The following is a 14,501-nucleotide window of genomic DNA, read 5'->3' as shown; positions in this document are numbered from 1 at the left end:
CACTCAGTGAAAGAGGTCAAATAACATTTAAATAACACTTTGATATTATGAAAATAGTTTTGACCTCACCAATGGACACCTTAAAAAGGGTCTTGACGATCCCCCAGGATCCATGGACTATATACTTTGAGAACTGCTTCCTAAACATCCAAGATATGTTGCCCTTGCCCACTCTACTTTCTTAACTCCACCCCTTATTAATTCTTACCTTTGTTGTTTTTATAGTTCCCTAACTTGTCTCCCAATCTTCAGTCTTTTTCTCTTCCTTTAAAGTTCCTAGAATACAAATCTGATTTTGTTGATACCCTATTAAAATCTTTCAACATGCTCCAGCACAACTGGATAAAATCCAGATTTCTTCATAGAACATAAAAGACCCTTTATTATCATACCTACCTTAGTAACCTCTGTTCCTGTCAGTACTTCCTAGTCTTTGAGCCAAGCTGAATTTACTGGTAATTCTCTGAACACATCATGGTTTCTACATGATTTCTACATGCTATTCTTCCTACCTGTAATACTCTTTTACTTCCCATCTATCCCTCTAATTGTACGTCATTTTTAAATCACCTTATGTTACCTACAAAATTTTATATTAGAATTTGTTATCGTACTTATAGTCATTTTGCTTATATGTCATTTTTCCCTATTAGATTGTGAGCTGTTTGAGGTCAGGAACTGTGTCTTTCTTTGTATTCCCAGTACTTACCAAGGGTGAGGCATACAGTAGTCATTTAATAAGTGTTTGAGTGTTTGAATGAACTCCATAAAAATTAAAAATACAAATATAATTCCATGGTATTTCATTTTCTTTTCCTTCTAATATAGTTCTTAGAGTTGCTAATTAATAATAAAAAAGGCCACAGATGAGAAGAAAAAGAAAAAAGTGTGTGTGTGTGTGTATATATATGTGTACACACACACACACACATACACAGTGTGTGTGTATATACACGAAGTGTATACACTGTGCATATATATTATATATAATATATATATGTCTCAGCCATTTTATTGGATGAAGCAATGGATCTTTATTTCCATAATTTTTACTATAAGATTCAGGGGAACATTCAATTTATATATGTTTTTGAAAAGTTGTAATGAATTACATTTTAAAAAATTAACCTCCTTAATTTATTGTTACTCAGTCTCTAATCAATTTAGATGTTTTTTCCTAATTTAGAATTCTTAATGTGGAGGCAAAAATGCCAGGATATTTCCATTTTTTATTAATATTTTAAAACTACTATCTGGGAATATTAGGATTATTAAAATTACTTTTTAAATGTGTTCTATACATTGTTTTATAATAAAACTTGGTTGATTGTATTTTGTTTTTGAGTTTAGTACAGTAAAATAAAATCTTGTTAAAGGGACTTGTATCAGAAGGGTACCTAACTAGAAATCCCACTTAACAGAATCCAGTAATATATATATCATTTATCAGCTAAAAGAACCTCGTTCAAAAGGAAACATTTTTTTCTAAGATTTTATAATGTGTAAAACTTTAAAAGTTAAATTAGGCCTGGTGCAGCCTGTAATCACACCTGTAGTCCCAGTGCTTTGGGAGGCTGAGGCAAGAGGATCACTTGAGGCCAGGAGTTTGATACTAGCCTGGGCAACATGGTGAGATCTCTGTCTCTGCAAAAAAAAAATTGTTTTTAAATTAGCTGGGCATGGTGGCACATGCCTATAGTTCCAGTTTCTCAGTAGGCTGAGATGGAGGAGCTCTTGAGCCTGGGAGGTCAAGGCTGCAGTGAGCTGTGATTGTGTCACTGCCCCCAAGCCTGGGCAACAGAATGAAACCCGGTCTCTAAAAAAAAAAATAAAAATGAAATTTAAAATACATTTCTTATATTTAAAAAATTTTATTGCCCACCATTTGTTCTGCATAATGCATTGTAAATATATATATTTAGATAAATCCAAATCACTTAAAAGCAAATTTTGTAGATTATGCTTTTCTGCCTATTGACCATTTCATTGTTCGTTAGCATAATACTTAAAAGTGAATCATTTGGGGCCTCACTTATTTAGAATTTACAGTGACTGAGTCACTGTACTGAAGCCTAGCTTTTTACAGCCCCTTGCCTAGATGTTGCCTAGTAAATTAAAATAACATGTTTACAAAATTACAAGGGGAAATAAAACTTTTAGTGACCTTTACGTACTTAAATTTTTACTGTATTATAGATTTGATGATTATAAGTCATGCCTTTAATGCATATTTGTTGATTAAAAACCAATAGTAATTGCAGTTTCTTCAAAAAGATTCTGAATTAATAAGGTATGTATACTATAGTCAGATTTATGACTTTTCCCTTTGGCCAAATACAGCATATTGGGATTATGCTTGGAATTATTTTATCTATTTTGTCCCCATTGCCTTAAATTTTTAAAAATTGGGAATGTTCTCTCATCTCTGTGTCAGTGTTGTACATAATTAGAATGCCATGGTGTACCAGTGAGAAACAAAGTAGAATAGTTTAATTCCATTGACTGATGGAAATTGATCGTAAAATATTAAAAATGGTTACCTAAACTTGGAAATGGGTATATGTAGTTAGTAGATTTATAGGAGTAATAGCAAGTCTCATATTTAATTTGATAAATTTTATTTGAAAATAGTTCCCTTTTGTACTTTTATGTTTTTATAAGGAATAATACATTCAAAATTGAAAACCAAAGGATAATAGTGATTCTGCTCATAAATCTGTTTTTCAGCATTCATTTACTACAAACATTTTCATCTGTTAGTTCTTTTATTTCATAATTAATTTAAAAATTCTTCATTTTTTATCTAATTTAACATTTTCATATTTTTAAAGGTCCCCAGGTGCATCCAATTTTTCAACTTTACCAAAGATCTCTCCTTCATCTCTATCAAATAATTATAACAACATGAACAACAGAAAGTAAGCACTGAATCTTAAAAACTCTTTGTTTAATTGATCACCCTATTATGGTTGCAAAAAATCTATTGTATCTAAAATTTAGGATAGAAGTCTTAATGCATTAAAATTGGTTATCTTTTAAATTACTGGTTAGTTCTTCCATGAGTAACTTAACAAAAAAGAAAGCAAGCAATTAAATTACTTCTTGATTTAATACGTATACTGAAAGAAATAAAACACTAAAAAAATTTTATATAGTAAACACTAATCATTAAAATATATTTAGAAGTTTGTTAGAACACAATTTTTTAGGAAGAATTTAAATCCAGATGTCATTTTAGAACTAGATATGTAATCACATATAATATTTTTAAAAAGTGTATATCAGTGATTCTCAAGTGGAAAGCACACATAAATTTTTGTTTATGAAAAAGGCAATCACTTTTTCTTGAGAAGTTCAGAAAAACAATTTCCTTACCCCTTGCCAAATAAAATTTAGAATCATGGAATTTATAAAAATTTTATTGAAGTGTGTGTTATATTGCTATAAGAAAAACAGTTGAAAGTCAAGGTTACACGGCTTCACTCCGAGTGTATTATCTTGTATTGACTCTGAGTGTATTACCTTGAACATTGACATGTTTTTTTTATTCAAAAAGGTCAAAAGAAAACCTTTATTATTCGTAATTAGCCCAAATTATGGGAAGAATATTGATCTAGAGATGATTATCCTCCTATTTTTTGACATGTATAGTGCCGTTTATGGATTAGATTGAAAGTATTTAGATATTTGCACTAACATATTAGTATTAGATATTTAATACTTATACTAATTGTGTATTACTATTTACTTATACTAATTATAAAATATTAGTATTTAGATTTTTTCAGTTTCTAAATGGCATCTGATTATCTCAGTGAGTAAATTCTAAAAGACTAAAGCTACTTGGGAAATAATCTTTAAAATTAAAACACCAATAATTAAATTTATATGTTTAATTAATTTTCCCTTAAAATTTATCTTTTGGGGGAGGATGACAAAAATAATTCTAACATACATCTGGATTATAAGTAGATGACAAGAGCTAGAATAATTTTGGAAAAGAATAATAAGAAGGATTACTCTTAAACTAAATATCATCATGTATTATAAAGATACAAAAATTCAAACAACATAGTACTGACCCAAAAATACGCCCACATGTCAGTGGAATCTAACAGATCTTTGTATAAAAAGAATTTAATGTGATCAGGAGGCATTGTGGACTAATACGAATGGGCAGATTATCCAGGAAATATGGTTGAGAAAATTGGCTCACATCTGAGAATTTCTCTCTGGAATTTGAAATCCAAGATAATTGTTAAGCATATTTTAAAAGGTCAAATAAACGGAAAAAAGAACTTGTTACAAATGATAAAGGATTTATATTCTAAATATATCAAGCTCATAAAAATCAGAAATTTTCCAAGACAGTCTTAGAAACACTGGGCAATACAAGTAAAGGAATTAAATAAGGGACAAACTTTTTGAGGTAGGGTCTCACTGTGTCACCCAGGTTGAAGTGCAGTGTCACAATCACAGCTCCCTGCACCCTTGACCTCCCAGGCTCAAGTGATCCTCCCACCTTAGCCTCTTGAGTACTTGGATTACAGCACATGCCATTACACTCCACTAATTTTTTTATTTTTATTTTTATTTTCATAGAGACAGTCCCACTATGTTGCCCATACTGGTTTCAAACTCCTGGGCTCAAGCAATCCTCCTGGCTCAGCCTCCCAAGTGCTGAGATTGCAGGCATGAGCCACCTTGCCCAGCTGGGATAAATATTTTACATTTTCACATTCACTACTGATTAGAGATATGTAAATTAAAACCATGAAAAACCCCATTTGCTTTCCCTTACCTCAGTCACATTGGGAAAAATTAAACAATGGCATATATTTTTATAACGATTCTGAGTGTTTGGAGTACTAGAATAATTTTTTCTAGCAAAATAGCTTACCAATATGAATCAAGAACATTTAAAACGTTCACATTCTTATTTCAGTAATTTGTAAAAAGATATGTGCACTATGTGTAATAATATTACAACATAGTGTAATACTAAAATACTGAAGGCACTGAATATTCAATATTACACTGTAGTATCTTCTCTTCTGTTTAAAAATGTATGTGCACAGGCCAAAAAAAAAAGTGAAAATAACCCCTCATAATTTGGTTTGTATTACATGAGAGCTTTAAGTAAACTTACCAAAAGTCATTTTTTCATACTAGATAAAATATTACTTATGATTTACTCCTTGCAGATGGCTATCATATTTACTATAAGACAATTCATTTACAGGTATTTACAGTCATTCTTTGGAGAGATTTTTAACATTGTATATAGACTATATTGAACGTAGACTATATTTTGACCAGAATTACCATATTGGTATGTGTGGTCTGGTATGTTTCTGGTTTTGTTCTGTTTGCATTCTTAGTAAATACGTGACAGTATAATCTAATCTCAAAACCTCTGACTGCAGAAACTATTGAGAGAAATTAGAGTCTTAAGTTTGAATGATTCTATTATATGACTACATTATATTTTTAGCTATTTATACTTTTTTAATTCAAACACTAAAATAGCCCTGTCATATTACGGAATTTTAATAGCGAATAGTCACTGAGGTACCATGAAGCTGTGAACCATTTTGAGCTTAAAAGTACTTTTTTATGTATGGATTGTCTTTCTTAGTAAGGAACAGAGCTTAAGCATTCGTAAAATGGAAAGTTTTTTTTTTTAACCTTAAAAAACTTGAATTCCATCATATTTAAACAACTGTTTTACATACAATTTATTTCTTGAATTTCCATTCAACTTGTGGGAAGACTTCAGATAGCAGTAGCATAATTTCCTTAAAAGTATGTAAAATAGGTAATGACCTTTTTGGATTAAGTATGTTTTTGAAACCTTATATATGTGGAAATAGTATAGTCTACAAGTATAAGTAATGTATTAAAATCAATAGTTTATGAAATTTATTTATAAATTCAAGATTTAACCCTACACTGATACATTTCTAAGATATAAAATTTTCATTTCCAGAAATAAGAATATTGTTATAAAATAATTCCAAGTAATAAAGTATACTTGGAATTATTTCATTTAAGTTTCATAAGTTTTTATTAAAAACTAGTATTATGAAAAATCCATTACTGTAATATAGTTTGTTTACCTTGTGTCATAATTTTACCTATTAGTCCCTTGTGTATTTGGTTTTGCCTCAGTTATAATTTAAGTACATTTTAAAATATCTGTCAGATTGTCTTTCTGGTAATAGTTCTATAACCTGTATTTTTCTGCCCTGCTATATTTGCTTTGATATATTACTAACACTGCCTTTAAAAAATGTTTTTAATGTGTTTATTGTCTCAATTTGACATTCCAAATGCAGAACACATTTTTATTTTTCTGTTAATTCATTTATATCTTTTTCTTTGAAATGAAAATGATTCCCTGTATGAGACTGAGCCATGAACGGGAACTGTGAATTTTGGAAACTACTGGAGCTAACCATCTGGCTCTTGATAAATTTGTTAGCTAAAAGCATCATTTCATTAACTGCAAAATGGGCATAATTATAGTTATGAGGATTAAATTATATATTTATAAAGTCAGGTGTCAGTGCTAGTTTAAAAGTCAATCTGACATTTTTTATAGAAAGGTAAGGTTCAATTTCACAAAAAAAGTGTATTTTTAGTGTATTTTTATTAAAGAAGGATCGATATAATACAGAATTAATCTAATATAGTATTAAAATTCCCATTACTATTACTGTAAATTTAGTTTTGCAAAGTAGCATATCCTTAAAAGATGATGACTAGCTTAAGATCTTTAGAAAATAATTAGTAGACATAGTCATGAAAGATACTAAAGGCTATCTTTAGGGTCCAGATTTTCATATATTTTTTGAATTATATAAACTGCTAGTTTTGATATTTTCCATGACAAGCTTTAATATTTCATTTAGAGCACGCATAATATGTGGATTATAAGTGACCAATCAAGATAATATTAAAGTATCTTAAACTCATTGATTTTCATTATCATTTTTGAGCATCTAGACTATCTCAATCTTTGAGCAAAGTTGTAGATATTATTTAGGGATTTAGATTTTTTTAAAAAACAAAACCAAAAAACTGCTTTGCAAGTAAGTTTTTTGTTCATTTCTCAGTAAATAAGAATTTCTGTCCCATCAAATTCCATCATGTTGCTGCAAAGAAGAGTAGAGCTTCCAGCATCCCTTTGTGTTACAAGTGGGGAGAGACAGGATATCTGAATATATACTTATGGAATGAGCATGTAAATATGCTTTTAGTCTTTTCACGTGCGTGTGTGTATAGGCATGAGCATGCATTTGGGCATACTTTCCTGTGTGCTCTGGCTGCTTAAATTTTACTATAATTTTACAGCCAGAAGTTTTTTCTTCTCTGTAATGTGTAGAATGTGTAGAAAATGCAAGCCTTGCATTTTTTAAAATAATATACAGAAGATCTTCATTTTTAGCACTAAACTTATAAAAGAAAAACAGGATTTTTTTTGTACTTCAGCTTTTCGTTGTGTGTACCCAAAGTTACACTCAATAATCCAATTATGAGCGAAAATACTTAAAATTGCTAATAGGCGCTTTGTACTTTATTAGCTACTAGGAATATAAAATGTGAATCATAGGCTAATGATCTGCCAAAAAAAGATGCACAAATTATATTTTTTGTGTTTTGTTTTAGTTTAAGTCAAGTAAATAGCTGTAAGTCTAGCAATTCTGAATCTGAATTGATCAATGTTACATTTCTTTGGCGCCTGCTGTTTTTATCTCAGGGTGGATTATTTTTTCAGAGTTGAGGGGTTGACCTTTTTTGTTTGTAGGAGAAAGGAGTGTTTTTTTAAAAAATGCAAAAACATTAGTAGGCCAACATCGTATGTGTAATTTTAGGTTGGTTTGGTTTTGTGTGTTTTCTCTGTTTGGGGGTGTGTGTGTGTGTGTGTGTGTGTGTGTTTACTAAAGACTTTCTTAGAACAGGTAGTATAGTTCACATAAACTCTTAAAATAATAAAGTGAGAGTGTCCTATATGTAATAATAGAGTGAAGTATTTGAAATTATAAGAAAAAACTACTTTAAAAAAGTAATACCAGGAATAAATTATAGCCAGTTGTGAATTGCTAGAGATACTGATTTATCATGCTCATTTATAAAGCTGTTTTATTTATAGTATCATTTGCTTTTAGGAAAGATCTCATTCAGGTTTTTTCTAATCAATAAAAAAAGATTGAAAGCATGCTTTTGAATTATATCCAAAATATTCATCATACATATTTTATAAGATAACCTATTAAAAAATAAGAAAGAATCCATTCTTTTTCACAAAATTATTTTTTATTATATGCGAAAGGAAGAGGGATTGTTTATTTTCTTCTTTCTAAAAATTATCCTAATTTTGTATCTTTTAGAATATTACAGTTTTTTAATATTAACATTTAAATTATCTTGAGGTTATATTTATCTAATTAAATAAACTACATTGATCTGAGAAACCAGAAGAAAGAAAAGGCAGGTAACACTGGGATATACTTGCTTAGAATCATTTTTGTATTCCTGTTTACCCAGGCTTTTTTCTGCATTTGAATACTAGTTTTTGCTGGTCTCACATAGAAACTGTAAATGGAATCTTCAGTGCATCATAACAGTGAGGTCACAGTGGCCTTGGAAATCTCTCCTCTTACCTGTAACTTTTTAAAGCATAAATCTTACTGTTTCTACCGTTTTTACTCTTTTACAATAACAGAATGCAAAAGGGTCATAAAGGAGATGATTTGTTGCTGCGGCTGGTGTTTAAAATCGGAATGTTTTAAATTTGGTGGAGCAATGGGGAATGGAGTAAGCTGTAAAGCTGCTCCAGTTAATCAAAGGTAGAAAGATGTAATAGTGGTTTGTATTGGTTGGTGTGGTATATGAGAGTTATTTTGTTGATTGGATAAGGAGTATCTTAATTCAGGGTGAGTTATTGTTTGAGGTTCAAGTCTTTAAAAAAGTATCTGAGTTGAGTACTTTATAAAAGAAATTTAATGATCAACCGCATATCTCATAAATAGGCCTAAAGTACTCTTTATTATAAATATGTTGTAATATAATTGGCTGCATTATGAAAATATTTTTTTCTTCCAGTGTGAAAAACTCAAATTACTGTCTCCCATCATATACTGCTTATAAGAACTATGATTATTCAGAACCTGGAAGAAACAATGAACAGCCAGGCCTCTGTGGCCTAAGTAACTTGGGAAATACGTGTTTCATGAACTCAGCTATTCAGGTAGGTCTTTGTAAACAAAGTGAAACTCATGTTTCCTGGAATTCTGTAATACAAAAAGATAAAGTTGGGTTTTTCATGCCAGAACATGAGTATATGTTTTGAAAGTTCATTTTTCATGGAAGATTTAAGCATACATATTTGACTCATTCATTCTACTACTGGTAGTAGAATATATGTTTCTCAATTAGGTGACATGTGATTGATTAACATAATGTACAAGATTATATATATATCACTTTGCAAAAACATAATATCAAACAGAAAACTTAAGCTATCTAAAAAGGGGGGGGGAAGCAAAAAAGCTAGTGAGTTTCCTCCATTATTCAGTAGAAGTCTGTTGCGCTTTTTTTTTCTTTTTTTCTTTTTTTTTTTTTTTGTCTTAATGGGAAATTAAAATTTTAAAAAGGAAAACCTTGGGAACTTCTTTTTGTATACATATTTTAACAAATCACTTTCCCTTAAAGGTCTTTTAATTTGGGGATATAACAGATAACTACCTTTCCCCTGCCCCCACCCCCTTTTTCTTTTCTTTCTGCTCTAGTCTATATCCTCTTTCAACTTAACTTGTTAAATATTTATGTCTTTGATTGATTCTGAAGTAATGAGAGAGATATATTTTTTAATATCACTGTTACTGTGTATAAACTTACGGCTGGTTGTTTTATTCCCCTTTTACAGATAAAATTTCTGTGTTTATAAAAGCTTAGAATAATGGCAAACCGTTTTTGATATTTCAATTTTAACCTTTTTTTTGTCAGTCCCTTTTGTGAATTCTGGATTTTTAGTTTTAAATCTAAACTTTTCTGTTCTCTATTCATATTTTTTTGTGGAATCTCCTATGCCCAGGAGGCAGCCTCGAAAGATATAGATTAAATGCAGGGTATAGATTGAGAAGGACATTATTAGACATCTTTCTCACTATCTGAGAAAAGGATGACTCTTCACCATTCAGTATTCTAAGTGAATCTTTTTGTACATCATCATTCATACAGCTGTTTCCTAAATTAACCATTGCCTTTATAGCATTCTTGGAAATTAGAATCTGTCATACACTATAGGCCAGGAGTTAACATCCTTTTAGAAATTAAGTGGGGAAGGCATAATCGATTTCTGGTATTTTGCTTTAGAGTTGAACCACTTGGGAAGTGGCCTATCTGCCTAAGCAGATAGGTTAATATATAGGTTAATAAACTCTTCCTTTAAATCTTCAAGTGAGTAATGCTGCTCATAGTATAGAGTGAATTACTTTATTCAAAATAGTTTTTCAAGAATTCTAGCACTAGTTAAACATATTTTAAATTAAAAATTTAAATTTTTATCTTTATTTTTCTGGATGAGGAAGAAAGCCAAAATGTATTATTATCCTAATAGTTAAATAACAAAGTAAAGTACATGGGTGCTTAGCTTTCAGAGATAGGAATGGGACAGACAAATTATAATATCTGTTGGACCATCTCTGGAACATGTTTTACGTAAATTGTGGTTATACCAGTACTAGAAAACCCTGTTCTCAGATCACCAAGTTATATTAATTTTTATATACCTCTTTATCCTTGAACTGCCAAAATTACTTTGGTTCCAGATGCTTGATATCAGCTAGAGTTTTTTTTTCCTAGTATAGAAAACCAATCTTGGTGCTTTTTCGTAAATGTTAATAAAATATTTCAACAACGTAGGGATTCGAAATTCGAATCTGTCAGGAGAGCACAAGAATTTGTGTTGATGCTCATCATTCATGGGAGGCTTGGGCCAGCATTCAGACTAAATTCCTTCTAAAGCAATACTACGTCCTAGTTTTCTGTGCCTTTGATACATCTGTTTAGTATTGTCTACATATGGTTAACTGCAATTTCTCAGAAATAGGTATTCAAATTCAATCTTTTAACCAGCTAGGTTGAGCTAGATTTGGCATCGTTTAGCTTTCTTGCATGTTATGTTTAAGGTGTGAGGATCTTCAGTTTATTCATTTTTGCTTCTATTCAAAACTATTTTATTAGAATAAATTGATAGCTCTATTGCAGACCCTCCTAATATATTTTACCATCACGTATTCCATTTCATCTGAGACATAGCCGTGAGCATGATGGTTTATAATTTTATGGTAATAGCCTTAAAATTTTTTGACGAAAATTTTAGCAGTGAGTATTTTAAGCAGTGGATATTATTTCATGACTATCACTTTATTTCATTGGAAACTATATTGTCTCTAAAATAAAATTCTTCAAACAATTTGGAGAAGAGAAAAATGAGTTTTTATTTGTGCTGCTTTTAGCTTTTAGTTCACATCTGGAATTAGAAAAGCTAGGCCTTTAGCTTTACTTTCTTAAAACTTAAATGATTTTTAATTGATTAAGATGTCGGCTCTCGAGCTGAAAATTGACTGTAAGAGGGTCAAAATGGTGGCAGTAGCCTTTACTCCTCTATTTCACAAAAATTCATGTAAGTTCATAGATCCAAAAATAAAAAGGGTAATAGATAACTAATAGAATAGATTCTTTAAATAGGTTTTGTCAGATACTATTTGTTCAATTATGCTTTTTTCAAGTTTCCTTGTAACTTCTTTGAAATTGAAGGCAATTTTCATGAATTTTAGAAAATATTATCAATATTATCTCTACTGACAATTTGAATTTGAATGTAACCTCTTAAATTAATTCAGTGTCCTCCAAATTGAAGTGTTCATTTCAGCACATCAGGTATAGTATTAACATATGTTTAAAAAAAAAAAGAGTGTAAAAAAGTATACTTTTTTAATGTAAGTGTGGGTTATACTTAGCCCATCAGTAGCCTTGAGATAGTGAAATCTTTTGACCACAAATGATTAAAAACTAAGCAGCACCAATCTGAGTGTGATTTAACATTATTACTGTTATTATTTAATTTAATGATATTGGTACTTAAGATTTTCTGATATAATGGTAGGAATGAGTATTAACCTTTTCTGGTGAATATGGTACTGCCATATAGCACAGTAAAAAATAACAATATAACAGTTTGTCCGGGAATGGTGACTCATGCCTGTAATCCCAGCAGTTTAGGAGGCTGAGGCGGGTGGAGCACCTGAGGCCAAGAGTTTGAGACCAGCCTGGCCAACATGATGAAAGCTCGTCTCTACTAAAAAATACAAAAATTAGCCGGGCATGATGGCAGGCACCTGTAATCCCAGCTACTCGGGAGGCTAAGGCAGGAGCATCGCTTGAACCTGGGAGGCGGAGGTTGCAGTGAGCCAAGATTACGCCATTACACTCCAGCCTGGGTGACAAGAGCAAAACTCCATCTCAAAAATAAATAAACAAATGACAATTTAAAATAATGTGAATTTTAAAACAATGCAGTATAACAATTAACATAGTATTTACATTTTATTAAGTATTGTAACAAATCTAGAGATGATTTAAAGTATATGTGAAGATATATGTAGGTTATATACAAATACAACACCATTTTATATCAAGAACTTGAGCATCTATGGATTTTGGTATCACCAAGGTGGAGAGGGGGGCTCCCGTGGCCAATCCCCTATGGATACCAAGAACAACTGTATATCCTGACCTTATGAAGATTATAGCCTAGATATTGTGATTTTCAAACGCTTTGTATTTTAGCACCAAAACCTTTTCTTTAAGTTACCGTGGAAAGTTTAATTGTGTCCCCAATATTTAAGTAGATATGGTAAAATTGCTTTGGTTGGGTGAAGTTCCCAGAACCCCATCTGCTTTCCTTTACTTTCCACAATGGCCCCAGAAGCTTTCTCATGGAATCCCAGGACTCTGAGGAACAGTTTCAAAGCCAAAGTCTGGCTTGAAAAAAAAAAAGAAAAGAAACACATAAAAAGCTAATAATACAGGTTAAGATCACAGTTTATGGAGTTACACTACTTGGATTAAAAGCATGGCTTTCCTGCCTATTATAATAACTGTATTTACCTGGACAAGTTAATTCCACAATTCATTTTTCTCATCGTCTGACAAGAAAATAATAGTACCCTATCTTAGGAGTTTTGTAAGGGTTACGTGGGTTAATGGTTTTAACTTGTAGGATACTGACTGGCACATTATAAATACAGAATACGTATTATGTAGAAATTATCTCATCTTTTTTTTAAATTCAACAAGTGGAGATTCTGTCCTCCATAACCATTGTGTCTGTTCTCTTTTCTTGAGTCTTTTTCCACGTGGACCTTAGTGGACTAAGAAGAAATAATTGAGTGTATTTTTATTTTTCACGTAGTGTTATTGCAATAATGGTATTTATCATCTCTTTAATTTCTGAACTATGCTAATTTAACTCTTCCTAGGCAAGCTGATAAGTAAGGGATATAATAGCATAGAATTGTTTGAATATTCTATCTGTAGGGCACTTAGAAATTCAAAATTCTTGAGTTTGGTTACCCCTCACCCCTGCCTCCTGAGTAGTTATGATTATAGGCATATACCACCATGTCCCATTGCTTCAAATAATATAATAAGATAGTTTTCTAGTGCCCTAAATCTGTTACTCCATCTAGAGAATGCCCAGTTTTTATTTTGCATTATTGGTGATAATTTTAATTAGCATTAGTTCAGTAGATTCAAGAGTACTTCAACCCTTGTCTTTTTCATTGTCAAGGCCTACCTAGGAGGCTCATGGTTAGTTTCCTGGATGAAGCATCTCCTCAGATGGATTTGAAGCAGGAGAGTAATGTAGTATTTTCCACTGGAAAGCAGCATGGCATAAGATGGTTATTTTCAAAATCTTTACTTGGACATAATAGAGTTCCTTAAATAGATTCTAGGAAGTCATTGAAAAAAATGATACTAATCATAGACTTATTCATTATTCCTGTCATAAAATATAAAATAAGTTGGCATTTCAAGCATTTTTAAGGTCAGCTTTTTTTTCTGTAATCTGTTGATTAGGAAAACATAATTTCAAAAATTTAGAAGAATGTTAAATAGAAAGTTTAAACTTTTTTAAAGATTTAATTTAAGAGAATAAGTAATACTACACAGAAATAAAACATTTTTAAGAAACTAGATAGATCTTCATTACATTGTAAAACAGAGAAAAAGTTATTTCTGAAGCTGTTATTTCTATGTTACATTACTTCAACTAGCCTGCTCTTACCTTGAGACTTTCTTTTTGCATTTATTGGAACTCAGTTTCTTAGAAGTCCAGTTTAACACGAAACCTTCTAATTTTATTTAAATTACCAACCTTATATTTAAATGAATATAGTTTTCATCTTAAAAGGAAAAACCTCACTTCT

The 14,501-nt window shown here is 30.9% G+C and overlaps 1 protein-coding gene across 4 annotated transcripts in view; it reads left to right on the top strand.

The window, feature by feature from the left end:
• Positions 1 to 14,501, top strand: part of USP15 (ubiquitin specific peptidase 15) — a 144,921-nt gene that overhangs the window by 87,475 nt on the left and 42,945 nt on the right. For 2 of the 4 annotated variants that reach the window (XM_032173188.2, XM_032173190.2), the window contains 2 exons: positions 2,832 to 2,918; positions 9,109 to 9,253. In XM_032173188.2, the coding sequence (XP_032029079.1) occupies positions 2,832 to 2,918; positions 9,109 to 9,253 (232 nt within the window). Of the gene's footprint in view, positions 1 to 2,831; positions 2,919 to 8,637; positions 8,853 to 9,108; positions 9,254 to 14,501 lie in introns of those variants that run through there. The other 2 variants (XM_058426307.1, XM_032173189.2) reach the window with 2 other exon arrangements.

Source organism: Hylobates moloch, unplaced genomic scaffold (genome assembly GCF_009828535.3).
Source record: "Hylobates moloch isolate HMO894 unplaced genomic scaffold, HMol_V3 SCAFFOLD_13, whole genome shotgun sequence".
Taxonomy (NCBI): domain Eukaryota; kingdom Metazoa; phylum Chordata; class Mammalia; order Primates; family Hylobatidae; genus Hylobates; species Hylobates moloch.
This window is presented reverse-complemented; position numbering and strand designations above follow the sequence as displayed.